This window comes from Vulpes lagopus, chromosome X (genome assembly GCF_018345385.1).
Source record: "Vulpes lagopus strain Blue_001 chromosome X, ASM1834538v1, whole genome shotgun sequence".
NCBI classification, from domain to species: Eukaryota; Metazoa; Chordata; class Mammalia; order Carnivora; family Canidae; genus Vulpes; species Vulpes lagopus.
The window spans coordinates 16,112,413-16,138,371 of record NC_054848.1 but is presented as its reverse complement, the minus strand read 5'-3'; the positions used below and the strand labels follow the sequence as shown (position 1 = coordinate 16,138,371).

The following is a 25,959-nucleotide window of genomic DNA, read 5'->3' as shown; positions in this document are numbered from 1 at the left end:
AAGGATAAATTGACAAGCTCCAGAACACCTGGTTCACCTCTTAGTGTCTCACTCTTCTTTTTTTTATTTTTATTTATTTATTTATTCATAGAGACGCAGAGAGAGAGAGAGAGAGAGAGAGAGAGAGAGAGGCAGAGACACAGGCAGAGGGAGAAGCAGGCTCCATGCAGAGAGCCTGATGTGGGACTCGATCCAGGGTCCCCAGGATCACGCCCTGGGCTGCAGGCGGCGCTAAACTGCTGCACCACTGGGGCTGTCCCAGTGTCTCACTCTTAAGTATGACTGAAAAGCCAAATGTCGCTGGACATTTTGAGAAAGGCTTCCAAATGAAAGAATAAGCTCAGGCAGCCCAGGTGGCTCAGCGGTTTGGTGCCTGCCTTCAGCCCAGGGCGTGATCCTGGGGACCCGGGATCAAGTCCCACATTGGGCTCCCTGCATGGAGCCTGCTTCTCCCTCTGCCTGTGTCTCTGCCTCTCTTTCTCTTTGTGTCTCTCATGAATAAATAAATAAAATCTTTTTTAATTTATTTTTTATTGGTGTTCAATGTGTCAACATACAGAATAACACCCAGTGCTCATCCCGTCAAGTGCCCACCTCAGTGCCCGCCACCCAGTCACCCACACCCCCCACCCACCTCCCCTTCCACCACCCCTAGTTCGTTGCCCAGAGTTAGGAGTCTTTCATGTTCTGTCTCCCTTTCTGATATTTCCCACACATTTTTTCTCCTTTCCTCTTTATTCCCTTTCACTATTTTTTATATTCCCCAAATGAATGAGACCATAGAATGTTTGTCCTTCTCTGATTGACCTATTTCACTCAGCATAATACCCTCCAGTTCCATCCACGTCGAAGCAAATGGTGGGTATTTGTCGTTTCTAATGGCTGAGTAATATTCCATTGTATACATAAACCAGGAGCCTCGGTGTCCATCGAAAGATGAATGGATAAAGAAGATGTGGTTTACGTATAAATAAATAAAATCTTAAAAAAAGAATAAGCTCTTGAAGGAACAATGCAGTAAAAAGGAAAAACAAGTTAAATCTGAGTGTTAAAAGACAAAGTTGATATGCTAAATAAGAGTAGGATGCTATTGTTTCAATTAGGAAAAGAAATTCTTAGAATTAAAAATGGAATAGGAATGTTTTACATTTTAGTAGAAGATTTAGAAACTAATGTTAGGGAATCTCCCAAAAAATAGAGTAATAGAAAGAGATAGAAAATTAGAAAATAGAGAAAAAGAGGAGCATTCTAACATCTACTTAATAGAAATTCCAGAGAAAACAGGGAAATGGAAGAAATTAGGAAAGAAATATCATATTTGAATATCTCATTTAAATATCTGTGAAATTGAAATGTTTGTTAAAGTCAGTGGTGTGACACATTTTAATTGGCAGCATTTTTCTCCTATAATGGTACAGTGATAATTGTGCTCTTAGATAGATGGAGTACTAAATTACCCAACCCCCCACCAAATTTTCCCTAACATGAGACCTGTGAGTAGCTAGATTAAAATAGCCTAATGAAAGCCTGCTAATAAACAAACAGAAAACACCTACTCTCAAGAGGAATCATTATTGTGAATTATCAAACACCAGTGAGAGAAAACCCTAGAAGTGTTATTGGACTGACACCCCCCACACACACCAAATTTATATGTTGGAGCCTAATCCCCAATGTAATGGAGTTTAGAGGTGGGGCCTTTGGGGGGTAGTTAGGTCATGAGAGCAGATGCCTCATAAATGGGATTAGTGCCCTTATAAAAGAGACCCCAGAGAGCTCCCTTGCCCCTTCTGCTATGTGAAGACACAGCAAGAAGATGGCTGTCTATAAACCAGGAAACAGATTCTCACCAGACGCTGAATCTGCTGGCAATTTGGATTTGGACGAATTAATTTCTCTTATTTATCATAAGTGACTTAGTGTATGGTATTCTGTTCTAACAGCCCAAACAGGCTAAGACCAGCTTTTAGAGATTTTTGAAATAAAGGACTGTGTGTAAGAATAATATCAAACATTTCAACATTGAAAGTTAGAAGGCAAGGAACAATGCCTTTGAAGTGCTTAGTGAAAATGATTTTCAACCAAGATATTTTCAGACATATACCTATTTTTAGGAAGTTGCTGGAAAGTGGGCTCCACCGACACTAGATGGTTGTTAGAAAAAAGAAAAGACATGAGATTCAGGCAACAAAGGATCCAACATTTATAAGCACAATGAAGAAAGCTCCTTCCCGTTATGATGAATAAAGGGTGCTTCAGAAGACTAGTTCAATCAGTAGGCTTAGAGAGTACTCAGTCCAGATTGAAGCAGACAGATGATTCCAGGAAGGCTGTCTCCAGGGGGAAAAAAAATAGAAGTGATGAATTATCCAATAGGTTTGTGTACTGAAAATTCACTTAAGAGACAGAGTGAGAAGAGTTTGAGATAGGCATAAAGGAAGCAAATTTTAAAACAAACCAAACTTAAGAAGAAAACAGCTGTACACAAGAAATATAACTGGAGTATATTCCTTACCTTGGTAGTGAACAATGTTTATACAGTCATAATAATTATAAAAACTGATCATTCATTTAACCAAAATTTGTGATATGAGTGTTAAGTCATCTATAATAGGATGTCTGATGATAATATCTGAAATTGATGAGTCAAGAGAAAGTAGTATAAGATGATTCTTGTTCTTTTTTTAAGTTTTTATTTAAATTCCAGTTAGGTAACATACAGTGTAATATTAGTTTCAAGTATACTATAGCGATTCAGCACTTCATACATCATCTGGTGCTTATCAAGACAAGTGTGCTCCTTAATTTCCGTCATCATTCCCCCACCCACCCACCTCCTCTCTGGTAACCATTAGTTCCCTATAATTAAGAACAGTGGTTGGCCTCTTTTTCTCCTTTGCTCATTTTTGTTTCTTAAATTCCACATATGAGTGAAATCATATGGTATTTGTCTTTCTCTGATTTATTTCACTTAGTATAATACTTTCTAGCTCCATCCATGTCGTGGCAAATGGCAAGACTTCATTCTTTTTGATGGCTGAGTAATATTCCATTGTATGTATGTACCACTTCTTTATCCATTTGTCAGTTGATGGACACTTGGGCTATTTCCATAATTTGGCTGTTGTAGATAATGCCACTATAAACATCAGGGTGCACGATTCCCTTTGAATTAGTGTTTTTTTATTCTTTGGCTAAATACCTAGTATGCGATTGCTGGATTGCAGGGTAGTTCTATTTTTTAACCTTTTGAGGAACCTCCGTACTGTTTTCCAGAGTGGCTGCACCAGTTTGCATTCCCACCAAGAGTGCAAGAGAGTTCTTGTTTCTGACATTCTTGCCAACACCTATTGTTTCTTGTGTTGTTGATTAGAGATAAATATCAGAGAGAGCAATGAAAATAGCTGAAAGGGTACCAGGAGCTCTAGGTACTGCTGCTTTTTGGTCATACAAGCCTTGCAGCACTATTTGTACATTTAACCATTGATAAAAATTTAAGGTAACTAGAATTTAAAATAAAACTAGTTATAGCTGGTATAATCAGGTAAAAATTCACAGAAGACATAAATTTTTGGTATAGGTTTTTTTTGTTTGTTTGTTTGTTTTTTTTCCTTTTTTTTTATTTATTTATTTATTTTTTTTTTTTGGTATAGGTTTTTAAAAGTGAATGTCAGTATTTTGGTGAAGGCATTCTCATGGGCAAGTGATGTAAAAAAAAGCCAAAGGGGGAAAAATGTGAGAGGTACCTAAATTAGTTTGACTAAAATGATAATCATAAAGGAAAACCAAATTTCTTTTAAACATAAAATACCTACACTCAGATCTTGAGTTATGGAGCTGCCCCTGTGTTGTCTCTTGAACATGTGCTCTGGTTTCTGTTTGTGAAGAACCATTTCATTCTGGCTGGATTGTTTCCCTCCTTCACACCGCATCTTTTCTCTCTTCCCTTTGTTCTTTGCCCTACAATCTGCCTTCTTATATCCTAGATCCACTTCTCTTCCATCTTCTGCAATTTTAATACTCTTTTCCTTCATTTGGCTTTTTAAAGGTTCAATACTTTCTTGTCTTTACGCACCTGAAGTAAAAACCTTTATTTTCTCCATGTATCTCATAAAATATAAGGACATTTATCCAGTTAAGTTGATTCATACCGGAATATAACAGATAGTTATCACCTTCCTCAGTCTTCTTCCCTCAGGGATGTTTGCATATTAATCAATATTTTTTATAATTTATTGAATTTCTCACCAATTAGTTTGTTCTAGCTGGTGTCATTTGTTCTCTCTCTCCTGATGAAGAGACTTGATTATTTTTAGTCTTTATTCTGGTAGAGTTAGGGAGAGACTACCTTCATAGCAGGAAATAGAGTGCCATATAGCACTTCAAGCCAAGATATCTTTCTGGACTCCAGAATTTCCCATCTTTTCTCGGCTGACTAGAGGACTGGCTAGCATAATCCATGCTGAAGAAATAGGGAGTCTTGACTGTTTAGGTCTCTGTAGTCATCCAGGAGCCATCATTAAAGCAATTTCTTGCTTAGTTGGGAAATAATTCTCTTAGTGGTTCTTGGAGTACTGGGCAAAGGTTCTTCTGAGGCTTCCAAATTAAAGGAGATAAATAAGTTCCTAGCACAAAGTAAGAACCCAATAAGTGTTCATTTTCCTGGCTTCTTCCTTCTAGAGTCTTTTTTTTAGATTTTATTTATTTATTCATGAGAGACACAGAAACTAAGGCAGAGACATAAGCAGAGGGAGAAACAGGCTCCCCATGGGGAGCCCGATGTGGGACTCAATCCTAGGACCCTGGGATCATGACCTGAACCAAAGACAGATGTTCAACCACTGAGTCACCCACGTGCCCCTTCCTTCCAGAGTCTGATCCTACTCTTTCAGACTACTCACCAGGGATAAAGTATGCCTCCTAGGAACTATGGTGGTATCCAGTAATTTTGTGGCTGACAATAGACGTGGCCTTAGACAAAATTGTGAAATGAGTTAATCTTCTCTTAATTTGGTCTTTTGACCCTTCTATTTCTCTTATTATTTACTTCTGGTGACCATGCATACATCAATTACTTATGACATCAACTTTATAAATATTATATGACTACAGTCCTAAACACTGTATTTATCAACTCAGTCTTTGTAGCTCTCGTGTCATAGTCACATGCATGATTAGCAAGAATGAGAGAAAGCTTGTTAAAAGTAATAGTGATAAAAATGGCTTAAAAAGATAAAGTGAAGATAATTCATGCCAGGTTAAGGAACAGCACCTCTATGCAGGACACAGGCAGTAGTACACTGGCAGTGCCCCCCTTCTTTACAAATCCCTTGAAGTCATGATAGGCCTTTTAGGAATAATTTCTTCAAATTTGCACACATTGCGTTACTCTAGCAATTGTTCATATAAGTAACCCTAAGGACTTAAACCTTCCATTTGAACATCCAAAGTGATACTCATAGCCATGAGTCCAGCACATTCTTGCACACCTCTTGCAGTCATCGTGGGCCAAACACAAAATAAACTATAGAAAAAGAAGCCCTAGCTTAGACAATAGACAGTGAAGAACCCACTCAACACAGGAAAGTACAATAGAGTGCTCATTGGCAGGGAACATTTGTAGAGTGGTACATTGACAACACTTACTAATTGTGTAGAGTATTGTCTGTTCTAACTCTCATTGGCTGAGAGTGTATTTTAGCACTCAGAGCATGGGAAAAATATACTCTAGTACATATAAGTATATACCACTTAGGAAAATATTTCTTAGATAAATAGCATTATAATTAGCATTGCATGGTGGCATTAAATGGAGTATGTGTATAATTGGCAAATTTTCCAAGCATGTAAAGTTTCCCTTTGCTACATTTTTGGCTCTCTTTCAGCGCTATTTTTTCACTTCCTAGTGTCCCTTTTGTCCACCCCTAAAGAGCTTTTAAACAAAGACAACCTTCCCCTTTTTTTTCATGGGTTGCCTTCCTCATATGTTGCCTCTGATCCAAAATTGCTTCTCCTCTCCTGCAGTCTACACATTTGAGTGATTTAATCATAATTGGAAAGAAAGCAAACTGATTCGATTAAGTTCTGTTCAAGTATGAGTGGTTTGAGTCTATCTAAACTACTGTCATGATTTTGAAAGTTTATTAATAAATGAGAATTCAAATAAAGGAACTAAGGATTTGGTGAAAGAAGCTAGAAAAAGAATTACAAAGTAAACTTCTAGGGAGCCAGAAGAAGGAATTAAATACAAATTCCAAAATCAGTGAATGACAAAATAGGAGGTGTGGCGGGGGGGAAGCAAATACACAACATTCAGAAAGCAAAACATGCTATGATCACAGATAGGAAAAAGTTTAAAACATCTTGACAACAGAAATATTTATAGATGAAATGATACAATGTCTGGGATTTATTTCAAAATAATTATGGGGGAAATGAGTGTATGAAGCAAGATTGGCTGTGAGTTGGTAATTGTTAAAGGTAAATACTAGGTACATGAGGATTTGTTAGAGGAGTCTACTTTAGATATGCTTGACATGTTCCTTAAGTTTAATTTTAAAAACAGAGAATACTAAATGTAACTGTATACTAATATAAAAGTCTTGCTGAGGGATGCCTGGGTGGCTCAGTAGTTGAGCATCTGCCTTCAGCTCAGGATGTGATCCCAGGGTGCTGGGAATGAGGCCCGCATCAGGCTCCTCACAGCAAGCCTGCTTCTCCCTCTTCCTACATCTCTGCCTCTCTTTCGGTGTCTCTCATGAAAAAAATAAATAAAATCTTCAAAAAAAAGTCTTGCTGAAATGTGGTTTTCTAGAAAAATCTAAATGTTATCATTTAGAAAGGGATAGAAAAACAGAATATGTCAATAGCAGGAGAGAAATTTAAAATGCTAAACTCTCCACCTCCCAATTATGGTGCCAGGCCCCTATGATTTCATGGAGAAATCTTTGAAACTTTCAAGAAATAGATCATTCCTGTAGTCTTTAAATTGTCCTAAAGCATAGGAAAAAATTTACATTGCCTTCTAGTTTGTTTTATAAAGCTAGCAAAGCCCTGAAAATGAAAGCTAACATATAGAATGAAACTCTGCCAATTTGGCTTATGAATATAGATGTAAAACTCCTTTTAAAAATTTACAAATCGGGCAGCCCGGGTGGCTCAGCAGTTTGGCGCTGCCTTCAGCCCAGGGCCTGATTCTGGGGACCCGGGATCGAGTCCCATATCGGGCTCCCTGTGTGGAGCCTGCTTCTCCCTCTGCCTGTGTCTCTGCCTCTCTCTCACTCTGTGTCTCTCATGAATAAATAAATAAAATCTTTAAAAATAAAATTTACAAATCAAATACATATATTAAAACAGTGGATTTTTCCCAGAAATACAAACATGTCAGGACATCTGTTGATCTACATTATCAAATTGTTGGGTCAAAGGAGATATACTAAGTGACTATTAATGGATAATAAGACGTGTTATAAAATTGACTATTCATTCCTCTAGTCTGACCTTAATATGATAAAATAATGTCTACAACCAAATACTGACTTCATATCTGAATGATATAGTGAGTATATTCCCAAGTCATGATCAAGTGGTGTTTATTAGTGCTTGCTTTATGGTTCAGAGACTGAGAAATTTGGATTTTGTTCTGTGGCAGGAACCATTGAAGAATTTGAGGTGGAGGTATGACCCAGTCTGATTTCTGTTTTAAGATTATTCTGGCTGTATACTAGGCCTCACCCATTCCTTTTTCCACTGCAGTAGCAGAGTTGACAGAGCCCATATGGCCTGTAAAGCCAAAAACACTTACTGTCTGGCCCTTTACAGAAAAAAGTGATAATATGTATAGTAATATTCAAGTGTGTATATGTGTGTATACAGAAGAAGACTGGAAAGCAAAGCACCCAGAATAGTGATTTTTAAAAAATTTTTCTCCTTGTTTATTCAAGTTTTCTGTAATAGACATGTATACTTTTAATAATAAAGTTTACTTTTTAAAAAATTTTATTTATTCATGAGAGAAACAGAGAGAGAGGCAGAGACACAGGCAGAGGGAGAAGCAGGCTCCATGCAGGGAGCCCGACGTGGGACTTGATCCCAGGTCTCCAGGATCACGCCCTGGGCTGAATGCAGTGCCAAACCGCTGAGCCACCCGGGCTGCCCCTAAAGTTTACTTTTTAAACAATAAGATAAACATTAAAACCAGTAAGAGACAAGAATAAAGAAAAGTTAGCTGAAATTTTAATAAGATAAATTTAAAGAAAGTCAAAAGAAGCAGGAAAAATATAAACAATAATATCTAGTTTCATGCACACAGCCACACAAATATTATCTGTTTCAGATTTTGGCATGTGATACTTCTTACTAAGGCAGCCATTATTTGAATTCCTACTATATGCTCTTTACTATGGGGATGCAAAGATAAGTATGGTGTCTGTTCTGAAGATAAATCTGGTAGGGGCAGAGGCATGTGCTTTAGCTGTATCAGTGCCATAAGCAATGTACCAGAGGGCCTTAAGCACATTCATTTTTGGTTAGGAGATAGTTTGCACCCATATAAAGCTGTTGCTCAGTGATGAGTTGTAATATGATTATAAGGGATTCCAATCATGTGAACTAGTCTTTTAACTTTATTTATGGTGCCTTTTCATGTAGAGAAGTTTTTGAATTTTATAATAAAATCTATACTGTTATTTTCCTTTATGGCTTCTGCATTTCCCAGACAAGTAGCCAAATGTCCTAACATCTCCATCAGATGTAAAGTGTCACATTTATTCTTTTATTCCTTTCTTTCGCTCTGTTTATCTTTTACACAGTTGGTACCACACTGCTTTCATTAAGGTATCATTTCAACTCAGAGAGACTTATTTTGGATTTTGGTATCTGAATTATCGCACCATTTTCTTAGTGCTAATATTAAAAAAAACAGCACACAACAAAATGTGACTGTTAACCTGAGCATCGGTAGTCATTAAAGCCAATTTAGACTAACCCCTTAAATTCAAAGGTTATTTGGTGGCTTCTTAAGTATTACTTCAATAAAGTTGATAAGTGCTGTATATAGAGACACTCCTATTTTGTTTTGTATGTCTTAATCAGTTGCACAGTAGCCATGCTGTTTGCTGCTTCTTGACATTCTTAAAAGGCATCTCATGTTCAGACTGCAGTTTTATATTAGGTGGTTGCCCTAACCATGCTGCCCTTTTGAGCATTTGTAAGGAGCTAAACATATATAGAACATTATAGAACATAGCTGCAAAAATTTGATATGGCAGGAAGGGCCCTGGCCTTTCAAATGTCACCTATAGCACCTAATGGACACTGTTTGCTCAGTAAAGTAATGTTAAAGTGAGCTTCCATTATAGATGGTTCCATCATCAAATATGTGCCTGCTTTGATCATGGTTCCTTTATCCAGAAAACTAGCTGATCATTTTTGGTGTTTTCTGAAGATTCTTCAGGTTTTATGTTTTTGTTTTATTTTTTTTAAATCAATTAACATATGGTGTATTTTTAGTTTCATAGGTAGAGTTTAGTGATTCATCAGTTGTACATAACACCCAGTGCTCATTACATCAAACTCGCTCCTTAATGCCCATCACCCAGTTATCCCATACCCTACCTACTTCCCCTCTTGCAACCCTGTTTGTTCCTATGGTTTTTCTCCCTCTAAGATTTCACCTTATTTTTCCCTCCCTTCCCCTGTGTTCATCTATTCTGTTTCTTAAATTCCACATATGAGTGAAATCATATGATAATTGTCTTCAGGTTTTGAAAATTCAGTTATTTTATTAAATTCATATAGGTTATGTATATTAATGATTGATGTTTTTGTTGGTTCCACATAGGTTAAAGGCACATCAAGTAGAGCATTTTCCCACAGCTCTCAATGTTTCTATCCTTGGGTTTTGTTTAAATGCCACTATCTCAATGATCATATTCTGATTATTGGCATATTTTTAAAAATATTTTTCCATAATAAAAATACCTTAGAAGAAATTCTAGAGGCTGTTAGAGAATAAAATAGAGTAAGAGATTGGTAACTTAACCCCTCCTTTTACAGCTTGGCTTATTCAGTAAGTGTTCCTTTTGCTCACTGATAACCCAGGGGTTGGTCTTTCTTTTATTTTTTATAAAGATTTTATTTATTTATTTGAGCCAGAGAGCACATGAGCAGGGTGAGGGGCAGAAGGCAGAGGGAGAAACAGACTCCCTGCTGAGCAGGGAGCCCAATGCTGGGCTGGATCTGGGGACTCGAAGATCATGACCTGAGCCGAAAGCAGACATTTAACCTACTGATCCACCGAGGCACCTCAGGTCTTTCTTTCTTCTTCTTTCTTCTTTCTTCTTTCTTCTTTCTTTCTTCTTTCTTCTTTCTTTTCTTCTTTCTTCTTCCTTTTTTTTGTAGTATATTTTTTTATTAGAGTTCGATTTGCCAACATATAGTATAACACCCAGTGCTCATCCCATCAAGTGCCCCCCTCAGTGCCCTTCTCTTAATTTAAATTTTATCAACTAGGATTTTTAGCTATGGACCTTGAAGTCTTTAACCTGGCCAATAATTGAAGTCTATAACCAGTGTGAATTTAAATATAATTTACTTTAACTTAAGACAGGAAGAATTTGTCTTATATCACAATCAAAGTTTCTTGCATGTGATCATTTTCTTCCTGTAGTTATGAAACAATGCCTCATTGACAGGGAACACCCATGACTTGTCTATATATAACCTTAAAATAGTCTTGAGACTATCCTTCGGAGTGTGTGTGTCAACGTTACAAAGGGTAAAATTTCACATGTGCAACAATGACTTATTATTTTAATAGTGCTGATTAGTTCCATTTGCTTTTAAAGAGTTATATAGTTAAGAAATACTGGCATTTCTCAGGATCTGAAATAAAATAATATTCATTTCACTGGTTGTGAAAATTGCCTAGATTGCTGGGAACCAGGAGTTAACATTTTAACAGGATTTTGCTATCAGCAAATCTGTTTTGGTTTCCTGTTCTGGCCTCCCTACCTATCAGCTACATAGTGCCTTCGCCATTACGTTTCTCCTTTCTTTTACCACAGGAAAATTGTCAGGCCTCTTTTTCTAGCATTTCAGGACCCGCCTGACAGGAAATTTTCTAATTGCCGGAACAGCTGGTAGGAGAAAACTTTGCAGGGGCTTGGCCTTCTCTTTCCAACCTAAGTTTTACGGTCAGAAATTCTTTTATCACCATCATGGTTTCGTAGCCATGTTTAAATTTTTGTCTTTTCGTGTTCGCTCTATACAGGTAAGCTTTGTTCAACTTCTGTAAAGACTAAAATGTTTTAGTAGGAGCTCAGTGTAATTATACTAATTAAACAATTATTTCATTTTATATATTCGTTTAAGAAGCTTTCCAAAATTCAAAACCAGTTTTTAAAGGATAGTATTTCTGTTTGCTAAAAGAAAGCCACTTAAGTGTATTATTCGTTTCAACTGTATATTTTGTAAACTTATTTTTACATTGGCTTTTTTTACTGGTAGTTTTTATTTTGTCCATGTTTGTAATTTTGTATAATAAGACAGATGACAGTAACTCAGTATTAAACCAGGTATGAACAAAATTGTGAATTTACTAGTATTTAGGAGATTATTATAATGTAAGCAATATTTTGATGGTTTGGAAAATGTATTATTTTAGAGAGTGAAGAGCTTAAAGTCAGAGTTTTGTTGAAATTGACTCCTTTCAAATTTTGAAGTTTTTAATCAACTGTATTTAAGTAACTTTAAGTAATTTTATCTAACTTAGAGTAGGCACAGCTTTCAAAGCATTATTTTGTTAAAATGTGTTAGTGAATGATAATTTGCATTTTATTTCATCTAAAATTCTGCCAAATAAACTTGATATTTTGCCATGAGAATTGCGCTATCCTGCTGCTCTTTAAAGAGAATTTAATTTTTTGATTGGGATTCTCGATTAGGAGAAAACTGCTCTGTGTAGCAATGATTAGGAATGTTAGTCTGAAGAAAAGCAATGCTGGTTTCTCAAACATAGAAAGAAGAAGTTGGCTTGGAATACTCTTAGAGAATTTGGTTAAATGAAAAATGTTGAGCATATTTATCATCCATTAACAAATAAGTAAGTTGGATTTGGTCCAGTTGTATTCTGGAATACCTTAAAATGAGATTTTTTTTCCAGCGTGGCTTGAATAAGCAGCCTAAATTTTTATGTATCTAGATCATCTAAAAATTAACATCTTTTTAAAATTAAAAAGTTTTAAAATTAAAAACTATGTATTATAGAGCCTTAGGTATCTGTACAGAGATTAATACTTTAATTTTGAATTACATTCAAGAGGCAGATAAAGTATACGTTTTTCATTTGTAAGGTCTTCTTTATGGGAGGCAAAAAAATAGTTACATATCTATGGTTAGAAAAGAAAAGATTTATTTATTAGTTTTTACCAAAAAAAATTTAAATAATTTACTTCAAGTTCCAACCGTATTTTCTGACATTCAAAACAATTTAGAAAATACAAATGCCTTAAGAACACACTTCCTGACCCAAGGGAGAGCAGGAAAAAGGAAATTATGTATACAAGTCAGGGCATAATGCCAAAAGTTGAATCATCCTTTAAAATCAATTAATATCACCCAGTCTGTTTACTTAATGGTAGTGTGTTACAATATTAGGTTTTCTGTAACTCAAATAGACAGCATCGCTTTCTGTTCCTTTTCTTTAATCCCTTTACATTTTCAGAACAAAATTACATCTTTTTCCTCTCGACTTAAAAAGGAAACATTAAGTTAATTTTTTCCCATTAAAGGGTGAACTTTAAGGACCATTTAAGAAGAAACCTACAGACCTCTTGGTGGTTCTGGAAAACAAATGAGGTGACTTTCTGTGTCACTGGAGGAACACCGAAAGGTCCACCTGTCCATGAATTTCTTCTGCCATTTTTCTGTGATGTCTAAAATGATACTCTTTACAGAATTCCTAAAATTATATATTTGTTAACTGACCTTGTTTTTTCTATGATAGGTCACATCTAAACAAGTATATATCCAATAATAAATCCTTGAAACCCTAGGTAAATTCCTAGAGAGCAGATACTCTATCTTAGTATCAATAACACCTCACACACTATGTGGCTCATAATCTGAATTGCCTTCTAACAGAAAGGAATGGCCCTAAGAGAATATATCATAGATTAGAAACATTTCCATTAGGACCAGACAATTAGGAAGAAGCAAAAGCACCAGAGTCTCCTGAATTTTAGTCTCCTCTTTACCTGTTCTTCTCTTCCTCTCTGATCCAAACACTGGTTTCCATGTGTGCTCCCACACTGACCTTTCCACTGGCTTGTCTCTGCTTGAGATACTCTTTCCCAAGATGGTTGACTCCATCACATCCTTCTGGTCTTTACTCAAATAGCACCTCTTCAGTAAAACCTGCAGTGATGGTTTTATTTAAAATTGCACACTTTCGGGATCCCTGGGTGGCGCAGCGGTTTGGCGCCTGCCTTTGGCCCAGGGCGTGATCCTGGAGACCCGGGATCGAGTCCCACGTCGGGCTCCCGGTGCATGGAGCCTGCTTCTCCCTCTGCCTGTGTCTCTGCCTCTCTCCCTCTCTTTCTCTCTGACTATCATGAATAAATAATAAAAAAAAATTAAAAAAAAATAAATAAAATTGCACACTTTCAAAAAAAATTGCAAGCTTTCCTTTTTATCCCTACACTTCTGATCCCTTTTACCCAACTTAGTATCTTTTTTCCATGGTAAAAAAGAATATGTATCTTGTTCTAACCTGAATATACCTATTCTTATCGCTTGGTTTCTCCCCAAAATGCCAGAGATTTTGGCCTATTTCATTTATTATATATCTCAGGCACCTAGAAGAGTGCTTGCTTGGCATGTATAAGGTACTCAATAAATAAATGTTTAAATGGATGAATGAATGACTTCCCATACATAGCTTGAGGGTATTGTACACCTAGGCTGGGGATGGCAAATATCCAAAAATAATGGGAGTGTAGACCAATGATACAGGGTTGTGATGGAGATAGTTGCCAGCCTCACAGTTTTACCTACAACTAGAACTTTACTTATCAAATAAACATAGACTTTGTAAAAATAAAAATACAGAATCTACTATAATTTTTAGAAATATACAATGTAAGTTTCTTCGTGATAATGAATGGGCACATATCAATGTATCATTTAATATATGCTTGAACGCCTGGGTGATTCAGTAGTTGAATATCTGCCTTTGGCTCGGGGTGTGATCCTTGGTCTGGGTATTGAGTCTGGCATCGGGCTCCCCATGGGGAGACGGTTTCTCCCTCTGCCTATGTCTCTGCCTCTCTCTCTCTGTGTCTCTCATAAATAAGTAAATTATATATATATATATATATATATACACACACAAACACACACACACATACTTGTACCAGAGAATGTAAAAATATGTGAACCTCACAGGGGAATAATGGATCTAACTCAAATCTATGCTTGACTTCATTGACAAAATTCTTTTTCCATAAAATTATAGTTGCTTCACTGTGTACTTACAGGAAAAATACAATTTTACAAACTGTACTTCTTTGTTTTAATGTAACAGACTTACTTTGGTAACAAGTGGTTTATTGGCAAGATCTGTTTGTCACATCCAAATGTCCATCCTTGGATTATCAGTGCCTTCAGAAATTTGATATTCCTCTCTGCACCCATCTCATTGGATTCTAGTTATGAACTAGAAGAGCACATTGTTGCTTTTCTCCGTGTTGTTCAAGTTGTTCAAGATTACTCAAGCTTTAGTATTGTCCTGGTTGAACCTCAAATTCATTTCAAAAATACCCATGGTCCCATAACTTGGAGAAACTGGTGACATTAAGCACAGTCTGGCATTGAGATACCAATCAAGGGTATTTTGCCTATACTCCTATGACTACATACACATAAAAGTAGATAGAAGGAAGGTAGCTTGCTAATGTGATTAGTAAAAATTTAAACTTGGAAGGAACCCAAAAAATGCGTTAAAGATAAAACAGGGACAGATCTTTAGAAATTTTTAGGGTAAAAGGGTAGGGAGTGGAGGAAGTTGCTGGGTTGTTTTTTTTTTTTTTTTAAAGAAACATTGACAAAAGGAGCACTTGCAAATTTATTTTAAAATAAGATTTGCCAGAATAAGAAATTCAGTATGAGGATGGGAAAATAAAAACCAAGGAAGTCTCTCAGAAAATAGAAAAAAGATAAGTGACATATAGGATTCAATCCCAGATATACAATACCTAACTAATAGAGAAATTGCAAAAAGACAAACCCTGAAAAATGGAGGGAAGGAAATTATCAAAAGAAAAAAAAAATGTTAGCATTGACACAGAGAAGAATTCAGGTCTCTAGATTATAAAGGCTTACCAACCATCTAGCATTCTAAGAGAAAGGAGACCCATATTTATCTCACTAGTGTGGAATTTCAGAAGTACAAGGACAGAGAAAATTCTTAGAGCTTCTGGAAAGAAAACAGTTCACCTTCCCAAAAAAATGTGTATAAGGCTAGCATCACCCATCTCAGTAGCAGTCCTAGCTGCTAGAGGGCAGTGGACCATTAGCATCAACTTTCAAGGCCAGATTGCTTTTATTCTAGAATTTCGTACCAAGCCAAAGTGTACAAATGTGAAGACAAAGACATCTTCAGATGTGCAAGGTTCAGAAAACTTTTTTCCACATCACCTTTCTTAACAAGTTACAAGGGAGTAATCTGAGAAAGAGAAGGACATGGGAAACTGGGAATAGTGGGTTCGACCAGGGAAGCACTGAAGAGATATCTAGAGGTAATAGCTATGCAGCAAAGCCTAGAGAACAACCTAATGGAGGGCTCTCAGAAGAATGGGAAGTATGGTAAAGGATTAAGGAAAAATTAAAACTAATGGTCAGATTAACCTTTCCCTCCCCCCAGGGATGATGGGGCTGTGATCCTAGCTCCGGGTGTAATCCCAGAGTTCTGAGATCGAGTCCCACATCAGGCCCCCCTTAGGGAGCCTGCTTCTCCTTCTGCCTCTGTCTCTGCCTCTCTCTGTATCTCTCATAAATAAATAAATAAAATCTTCAAAAAAAAGAAAAACATGTAAAAAAAAATTATGGTCCCAATAGAACTCAGAGTAAAATGTATCATGAATTTAAGCATTTGATGAAGTGTTGTTTTGTTTTGTTTTGAGTCCCCTTGGATTGTCTTGGAAGTCACTTTTATGGGCCCATATAAAAGGAAATTTAATGTACTTTCTAGCCAGGATCTAAACAATATATTGTCTTAAAAATGTGAATGCTGGTATATAGGCCTGCTAAACAAATAAACAAACAAGTAAATAAATAAATGGCTGTGGTGACAGCCTGAAGGATTTGCTTGTAGTTACAGAAGAGAATGTTAATTTTTTAATATTAATAAAAACATAGGGAAGTTTGAGAGAAAAAAACGTGTAGGCATTATTAACCTCCTTTGTAAAGTGAGGAGTTAAGGGGCACCTGGGTGGCTCAATCATTTAAGCGTCCAGCTCTTGATTTCAGCTCAGGTTTTGATCTCAGAGTTGTGAGTTCAAGGCCCACGTGGGGCTCCACTCCTGGGTGGCTCAGTCAGTTAAGTGTCCAATTCTTGGTTTCAGCTCAGGTCGTGATCTCAGGGTCATGAGATTAAGCCCCACATCAGTTTCAGTGCTCATGGTGGAATCTGCTTGAGATTCTCTCTCTCCCTCTCCCTCTGCCTCAACCCTCCTCATATTCTTTCTCTCTCTCTCTCTCTCTCTCTCTCTCTCTTTCTCTCTCAAATAAATAAATCTTGAAATAAACCAAAACAAAACAAAGAAGTTAGGATTCCATACAACAGTAATAGAAGTTTATGTAAAAGTAATATAATTATCAAACAATCGGGAAGATGATGAAAGTGGTATGAGCGATTCCTTCATCTTACTTTAAATTAGCAGGCATTGTCTTTAATAAACCAAGAAATTATCAAAGTAAGTGCAGAAAGAACTTTTTTTTAAAAAACCTGAGGAATGGGAGTGAGAAGAGACTTGCGTTTAATCATAAGGTATTCTTTCACTATTTGATTTGTCATCCATGTGCATGTATTACTTTGATTTTAAAAACAAAATGTTTGAGGAATAGGAAAGAACCCAGGTTGACAAAAGATTACGTGTAAGGCAGTGTTGGGAGAAAATACCATAAAAGTAAGTTGTAGCCATATTGTAGAGGGCCTCAAGTGCCAAGGTGAAGCAGTGCATTTAATTTATGAAAACTCAGGAGAGCTTTTGAGCACTCTGGTCATATGACTGGAGCTCTCATTTCAGAAAGTGAATTTGGCAGGAGGATGAAGTGGACTGGCATTGGCACAAAGGGGTCATTACGAGTAACCAAGTTTGTTTTAGTTTTCCACAGGAAAGGTAATTAAGGATTATACCTGGGCCATGCTATTGGAAATAGGAAAAGAAAGAAAGAAAAAGGTATTCCCATTACCATGTTTGATGCATAGTAGATGTTTTAGTATATGTTTGTTGAATGAAAGGATCAAAGGGAGATTCTGTGTTTTTTGGTAACTTGTTGACATGAGAGGAAAGGAAGGCTTGAATAGTTACTGCTGTTTATTTTTGAGGTCCATAACCTGATTGCAGCTCTCATTATGAGAATAAGACTTGATCCTCTATGCCTACTGCAAAATACAAAACATTTATAATTCAGTGATCCTTCCCTACCTGTGTTGCACCTTTGTGACATACAATTATAGTATGTATTTTTATGAAATAAAAGATGAAACAGTATTGCAGTCTAAAATTACATCCCACTTACCCAAGAAAACTGGTAAGACATAGAATGTTATAGAGTATAGTTCTTCACAGCCTCATGATTTAAAGGCATAAATGGCTGTTAGATTCCAGTTAGGCTCTTGAACAGATAGTTTTTTCCATAGTAGGCTGACTGGTACATGTTAAAATCCAACCTGTGACCTTGGCCTTTTGAGTTTAAGTCTGTAATCCACTAGTCTTTAAAGTGTGATGTGACAGCACTTTGGGTTACAGAAAAGAAAGAGGAAAAAAAAAAAAAGAAAAGAAAGAGGAGAATTTCTTTATAGTTTCATTTCCAGTGTAATGTACATAATTTAGTAATAGAAAAAGTATATATCTATAACCCAATAAGTATACAAATATTGGGTATTTTTTTTTTTTTTACTGATGAGGATATGCTACCAAAAGTTCAGAGACATTTCTCTAATCACTTTAGCTAACTGACCCAAGAGTTACATACCAGTAGGGAATAAATGTGTATGTTCCTGTCATTGATCTTGGATGGAGAACCACAGAGGCTCTAACAGTCTCAGTGTGGTATAATGCTAAGAGCCTTGTTTTAGAAGTCAGAACCTGGAATTGAGCCATAAGTCTGCCAGTTATTGGCTTGTGATCTTTACTTAATCTCTTTAAACTTCAGATTGTATTCAAACCATTTGGCCTTTAAAATATCTGTCAAATTTCTAGTGATGAATGGGGGAGTCTGTAGAGAATTCTGAGATGTTTTTGCTTGCTCTGAAGTATACTCCACCCTGTTATCAGCCCTCACTAACATTGATATGTAGCCAAAGATTTGTTATAAAGCATAAGTGTAAGATAAAAGGTAAAAAAAGCACCTAATCCAGGCTTGGTACATGGTAGGTGCTTAATAAATATTTGCTGGATTTTAATCTAAGTCTTCCTTAATCAGTTCCACATATACAGTGTTCTTTGAAAGTTTTCTTAAAAGAATTTGGTAATTTGCTTCCTACCTTTCCTAATATAGCTACAAAGAGCTATCACTCTCGAGCCCCTATACACCAGTCTTATTTGCAGAGAAGGGTTGCACAGGAAGGGAGTAGAGTCTCAGAGTCAGGTAATGCTTGGTTCTACCCTAACACCTACTGCACAGGATGGTTTGAGAAATAAAGGAGATAGTGCATGTGAAATTACAAAATAAAGGATGAAACCATGTTAGAAGATTGTTTTATTGTTGCCACAGTTTTGAGAGCATCCAAAATGATTAAGTTGCCTAAGTGGTCACACAGTCTACACACGTAGGTCTTACAAAGTAAAATGGTGAAGCTGGATTCCTTTTTTGTCCTGTTACAGGAGCTTTTCTTCCTTTCACCGCTCATTTTCAAAACCTGCCACATTAGGATACCTAGTATATCTTTTTAAAAACTGTGTAACTCTATATATAGCCAACATCCTATCTCAGAAAATGTTAGTTGAGCTCAAACATGCATATGGAACACAAAAATAATAGAAATAATTATTTGTGTACAACACATTCGATTCTACTAATACTTGGGCAGTAGGAAAAAATAACATGATAGGCAAAAAAAAAGAGACAAATAGTCTTTGATAGGCTTATATTTCTGGTATTGTTGGGTTTTGCTTCATTGTTTTTGGCTTTAACCTATAGTACTTGCCTTAATTAAATAAGGTGTACTTTATCTGCTAATCCCAGAGTGAATAAGTAATTGAAATTCTGTATATACCTACATATATTTTCAACCTTTCTTCATTTCTGATGCCTTCCCTCAGATATACTGAAGTATCCGCTGTCTAAAAATTCTTCTCTTAACCCTAAGACCTTCCACTATTTAACTATGCTGAGTAGTAACTTCTTTCCTGTGTCTAATCCTCTATCCATATGTTAAATCTTTTTTGATTTTGTGTTTTAGAGTTATTGCCTTCTCCCCCTCTCAGATCTCAAGTAGTCCTCGAAACAGAAAGTAATTTATATATTTCCAACAAAATAAATTTCAGCATACTGATTCAAATGGCCTTCCTGAGGATAGAAATCTCCATATTTGGGCAGCCAGGGTGGCTCAGCGGTTTAGCGCCGCCTTCAGTCAGGGTGTGATCCTGGAGACCTATGTCAGGCCCCCTGCATGGAGCCTGCTTCTCCCTCTGCCTGTGTCTTTGCCTCTCTCACTCTCTGTGTCTCTCGTGAATAAATAAATAAAATCTTTAAAAAAAAAAAAAAGAAATCACCATGTTTGCCTTGGAATATTTTTCAACCCTACTCTCCAATAAACATGATTTGTGTATGTGGAGGGGGACATGGTTCTACCTAATACCAGCACATGTCAGAACACAGCAAATTAGGGTAGCCCCAGTGACGCAGTGGTTTAGCACTGCCCTCAGCCCAGGGCCTGATCCTGGAGACCCGGGATCGAGTCCCACATCAGGCTCCCTGCATGGAGCCTGCTTCTCCCTCTACCTGTCTCTCTGCCTCTCTCTCTCTGTGTCTGTCGTGAATAAATAAATAAATAAATCTTAAAAAAAAAAAGAACACAGCAAATTATTCTTTTGTGTTTTCAGACTTCTTTACACCCTCTGCCCTTATCCCATGAAACTATTCTAATTGTCTCCAATAGGAAGAATGGAGACTTGGAAATACCTCAGTGCTAATGTTAAGTAGAGGTTAAATTGGTTTATGCAGTGGGCTGGTATCATTCTCTCTGACTTTTAACTTGAAAGTGTATTTGCAGGTCACATGGCTGGCTCAGTTGGTAGAGCATGCAACTCTTGATCTTGGGATCACATGTTCAAGCCCCATGTTGGGCATAGAGCTTACTTTAAAAATAATAATAATTTGAGGATTTCTAATATGATAGCTAAATTTATATTTCTTGATTTATAGCTGGAGAAACTATCTCTAACTCTCTCCTCCCCCTTTTTATTTTTTTTATGTCAATAGGAAGAAGGCAGTATCAAAGAAATTGCGATCACACATCATGTAAAGGAAGGACATGAAAAGGCAGATCCTTCCCAATTTGAACTTTTAAAAGTATTAGGGCAGGGATCATTTGGAAAGGTAAGTCCTGAGTGTGTGTGTTTTTAAAAAGTGTTTTTTTTTTTTTGGAATTTGTTCATACAGATGGAGAATGGAAATATTTTATGAAATATTACCAATCTCTGTTTAAGCAATGTTTCTCTCTTAAATTTGTCACTATCAGTAAGTTTGGGAAAGTGAATAAAGTCATTCAAAGGACACTGGAAATTTTCATAAATTGGCAGTAATCACTTCATATTTATTTTATCTTAAAGACCATGTGACCTCTCCATTGCATTTTGCAAATGATTAAAATAAAAAATATTCCCCTGATAATCTTTTTGAGTCCTCATGTAAATTTGGAAGGTGATCTCGCCAGATACATTATAGCAATATATCCCAATCTTTCTTCCAGAGTATCCCTAATACCAGCAGAAAGTGAATGGTTACGCCCATGGAATTAGGGTGGGGGATTACCACTATGAGTATGAAAGTCTGGAGACTTACAAGTAGTTTTCAAAATGAATGCAAAGGTTGCATTCTATTCAATGATATTCATGTTTGTTTTTAATATCAAAAATGTTTCCCAGAGCCACCAACTACAATTGGTCCAGAAGATGCAGCAGCAGCATCATTTTCTTCAAATATTCCTTGTCCCCCTGCTGCATACCTCAGGACACTTTCTGTCCTCCTTTTTGAGAAGTATAGTATTATGATTACTACGATTTGATATAACTAATCCATTCCTCAGTAGGAGGAAGATTCTCCGACTGCATTCAACTTTCACATTGCAATGCTTCCTTACCACCTCCCCATGATGAAACATCTGAAGATATTATGCTTTGCAAGCCCTCAAAACAACACCACTTTAGCTCCCTTGTGTATTTTAGGGGGACTGTTTAGCAATTCTTGGCTAATATAGGTAATTTATTACATCTGTTAACCTCTTTTAAACTCAAAATGATGCTTTTGTTTCAAATATAAGGTTAAGTAGGCAGTAGAATGTAATGGTTGCAAGTTTAAGCTCTGGATCAGCCAGACATGGATTTTTTTTTCTTCTACTTACGTGTTATGTGTGCTTAAACAAGTTACTTAACCTCTTCAAGCCCTATTTTCCTTTCAGCCGTCATTAAATATTGAAATTCCTCAAGGTTCCATTCTAGGCTGCCTTCTCCTCACTCTATACTCCCTACTAATTATTTTCTCTATGCCCACTGTCTTAATTATAACCCACATACAGCTGTCCTAACAGATTTCTATCTCCAATCTAGATTGTGCCTCTAAGCTCTGAACTCTATGTACAGCTGCATATTTTTTTCTCTTCACATGACTCAAAGGCAGTTTAAACTCAACATGTCTACAACCAAAGTCATGATTTTCCCCTCCCCCCAATCCTATCCTGTTTCACTTTTCTTTGCAACTGTGAATGGCATCCAGTTAAGCAAGCCAGAAACTTGGGAGGCATTTTTAACATATCATTCCATGGCCCACCCTTTCCCCTTGCCTCTCACCACCAATGTGATCTATCAGCAAATCCTACTGAGTTAAAGATTTCTCAAATCATGCCTGTCCTCTCCTTCTCCCCTGCCATTCCTCCATTCTATACCACTCCCATTTCTCCTTGGCCTGTTGAAGGAGGCTCCTAACTGGAACTTCCAAATTTATTCTTTCCTCAAGCCACTATTTACATGACAGCCAACAAGAGGTAATCTTATACTTCAGTAGCTTCCTTTAGCCTTTAGGATAAAGGCATACATACTCTTAAGATGGTTGAGGAGCCCCTTGTTCTGGTGCCTAGCGACCTCAACAACATCACTTTTGTATTTTTCACTACCTGTGTTCTGGCTACATTGGCCCTTTTTTTTTTTTTCTTAAGCCCCTGGCTCCATCCTACTAGAAAGCCTTTGCACATGTGCCTTCCTTTGCGTGAAACACTCCACACCACCCCTTCTTCATCTTATTAATACCTTTCATGGTTATCATCTCAAAGAAGTCTTCTCTGCCATTCTGACAAGGTCATATCCCTGTATTTTACCGTGTCAGAACATTATACATGTCATCTTCACAGCACTCACCACAATTGCAGTTTTTCATTTGTGTAGTTGTTTGTTTATTGGCTATCTCCTCAACTAGACTATGTGTTCTTTCAGTGAGTGCAAGGGACATTCTTTGTGCCGTGTCTCAGCATTGAGCTGGTAGCACAATATCTAACATATAATTCTGGAAAGAAGTAATGAGTAACCGGGCTCTGCATGGAACCTGCTTCTCCCTCTGCCTGTGTCTCTGCCTCTCTCTCTCTGTGTCTCTCATGAATAAATAAATATTATTTAAAAAACAGAAGTAATGAGTAAATAATAGTTCTGACCTCATAGGTTAGTAGTGAAAATTAAATGATAAAAGGCCAAGCACATAGTATCTGCTATGAAATTGTATTATGCAGATGCATTATGGATAAACCCAAATAGATTGGTTTCTTTCTATACATTAGATTTTCAGAGAACACAATATTTAAGTTGCCAGAGGTTAGCATGCATCTCCCTTTATTTCTTTAAAAGTAACTTAAATACCTTACTATAAATAGCAAACATTAAAAATAGGGCGTCTCCTTTCTTACTCATCCTAAAAAGACAGCGTAAGCCAAGGAAACAGGGATGACCTGTCAGAGCTTAGAATAGCTTCATGGGGGAGTTCGAAAGGTCATGAATGCTGTGGTTGGGGAAGATCCGATGGCATCTGGGACCACTGCTGCTCCGGCTACACTTGACTGGTGACCCGCCAGAGGGAATAGATTAAGAGTGCCTGAGCAGGAGCACAGAACTGGGTGGCTGGCCTGGTTCTTGTTCCAATACCTCCACTGTGACACTAGTCAAATTATTTAACCTCTCTTAGCCATAGCTTGTGCAGCTATAAATAGGCATTCCTTAGTCCGCCTGCCTCCCAAAATTATCATGATGATATATTACAAATGCTTGTGAAGGTCCTTTACAAACTAGAAGTGCTGAAAAGTGTTAAAGTACTTTCAAAGAAGGGTGAAAGAAGTTTGGAATCCACAGGGAGAATTTTTCTTGTAGAATGGCACAAAGAAGCTTGATAAGGGAATTTTAAGAATAAATACCAGGTGAATCCTAATTATTTCCACCTAATTAGAATTTATTTCTGTTCAAAAATATTAATAATCTCTGATTACTTTTAACATTTGAACATCATTCCATCTTAGGAGCCTGATTAAGAATGCTTTTTCTCCCTAGTTTGGCTCCCTGCTAACTGGCTAAAAAGAACTAAAGGGTGATGAGGCATCATGAGAGGGGTGGGGGGTGGGGGAGCGATTTGGGGAGAAGAACACACAATGCATCAAAGTTTCTGTGCAAGTTGTGGTGCTCTTCACTAGACTTTTGAGGTCACTGTCAATCACCTTTAGCACAGTTTCTCAAAGTGAGAAACTCGACTTGCCCTAGAATCAGTTGAATGTAGCATTTTTTGATTTTGTGTTAATGGACTGGCATGCTAGTGCAGGTAATTGAGAGCTGACCTGAAAGTTAATTCTTGATTATAATTGCTTCTCTTCCCATCTGTAGCAACTCAATAACAAATGCTAGGAAAGAATAGGTGAAGAAAAAAGTTGAAATTCAGGTCTATTTAGCCAGTATGCTTAAAGATTGAATGAAGATCATGCATCACTATATTGTACACCTGAAACTAATTTTACATTGTAAATTAATGAACTGGAATTTAAGTAAAAACTTAGATCACAAGCCTAATGATCAAAATGAATAGAAGAGATTTATAGATAGTTTTATATTAGTCATGTTATAGCATGACTGAATTATTTAAAGCAGGCTTATTCATTTTGCATAAATTTCACACTATATTTTGAAAGAAGCTAAAAATAATTTGGAAAATCAAGAAGCTCAGTAACATACCTAGGAACTGTGTTCTTCATATTTAGTTATATATGATAATTCGATTTTTAAAAGATCAAAAGGTAGGGTTCTGTCTTAAGTCACATTAAATATTTGTGAATGGCCTCTTCAGTGTGTTTTAATTTGTTCTGCCCAGCAATGAAAAATTTATGTGCAGTTTTCATACCTTGAAAAGACCAATTATCAATAAATAATTGTATCAATAGAAAATTGTGGTCAAGGAGAACTGTGTGACAATTTCTATCAAATCAGAAGAATTTTTATTTTGTTAAAAGCAGAGCAATGACCACCTGTGTTATACTTCAAACATGTTAGACTTTAATTACATAGTTTAAAAATTTTTGTGTCTTATATGCTCTTTGGGAATTGGCAGACAACATAAAGAAAGAAAACAAGGTATTCACTTATGTTGACACCCCAAGTTATTACCAGTGTTTACAACTCATTGTATTTATAGTTGATACATAAGAAAAAGAAATATCTACAGTGTATCAGAATCTCTAATAATAAACTGTTATAGAAAGGATCTTATTTTTAAGAATGGCATAGTTTGTGATACTTTGTAAAACTTATTATCTCTCATTTAAATACAGGTTTTCTTAGTCAAAAAAATCTCAGGCTCTGATGCTAGACAGCTTTATGCCATGAAAGTATTGAAGAAGGCCACACTGAAAGGTAAGTGCTGTGACAGTTTATACTGTTTGAGTAGTCTAAGCAAACTGAAAGGTCTCAACAGATCTCCAGTGACTCCTAGGCCAATTACTTACATTCTGAATCTGTTTCTGCTACTGTCTTTAAATTTAGACTTTATTTTAGTGAATTTTTCCTACTGGGCTAGGAATCATATGACTAGTGAGAATGGTAGTTGCCATGTTATAAAAGAAGTATTATAAATTCATCTTGGGCTTTTGCAAATAGAGGTTTAGAAAATTCAAACTGGGTCTGATTCATCTTCAAATTAATGTGATTATTTTAATGTAAAAATGTACTGATTTACTGGATGCAGAATAGCTTTTATTTTAAGGACTTTATCATTTTGACTTCTGGTCTCCAAGTTTTTATTCTAATCCTCTGATTTTGAACAATTTTATATAGAGTTTGACTTTTAGGTACATAGTTATTTAGAAGAAATTATACATAGTTTTTAAAATATTTAAATCTTTTATTTAGGAACATAACCTCTAGTAGTTGTATTGATTTCTGACATCATTTTTTTCCTCTGCAATTTATATATAATCTTAAACTTTTAAAATTT

The 25,959-nt window shown here is 36.4% G+C and overlaps 1 protein-coding gene across 8 annotated transcripts in view; it reads left to right on the top strand.

The window, feature by feature from the left end:
- Positions 1–25,959, top strand: part of RPS6KA3 (ribosomal protein S6 kinase A3) — a 112,513-nt gene that overhangs the window by 37,962 nt on the left and 48,592 nt on the right. For 7 of the 8 annotated variants that reach the window (XM_041740878.1, XM_041740880.1, XM_041740879.1 and 4 more), the window contains 2 exons: positions 20,710–20,826; positions 25,298–25,379. In XM_041740878.1, the coding sequence (XP_041596812.1) occupies positions 20,710–20,826; positions 25,298–25,379 (199 nt within the window). Of the gene's footprint in view, positions 1–11,033; positions 11,273–20,709; positions 20,827–25,297; positions 25,380–25,959 lie in introns of those variants that run through there. The other variant, XM_041740885.1, reaches the window with a different exon arrangement.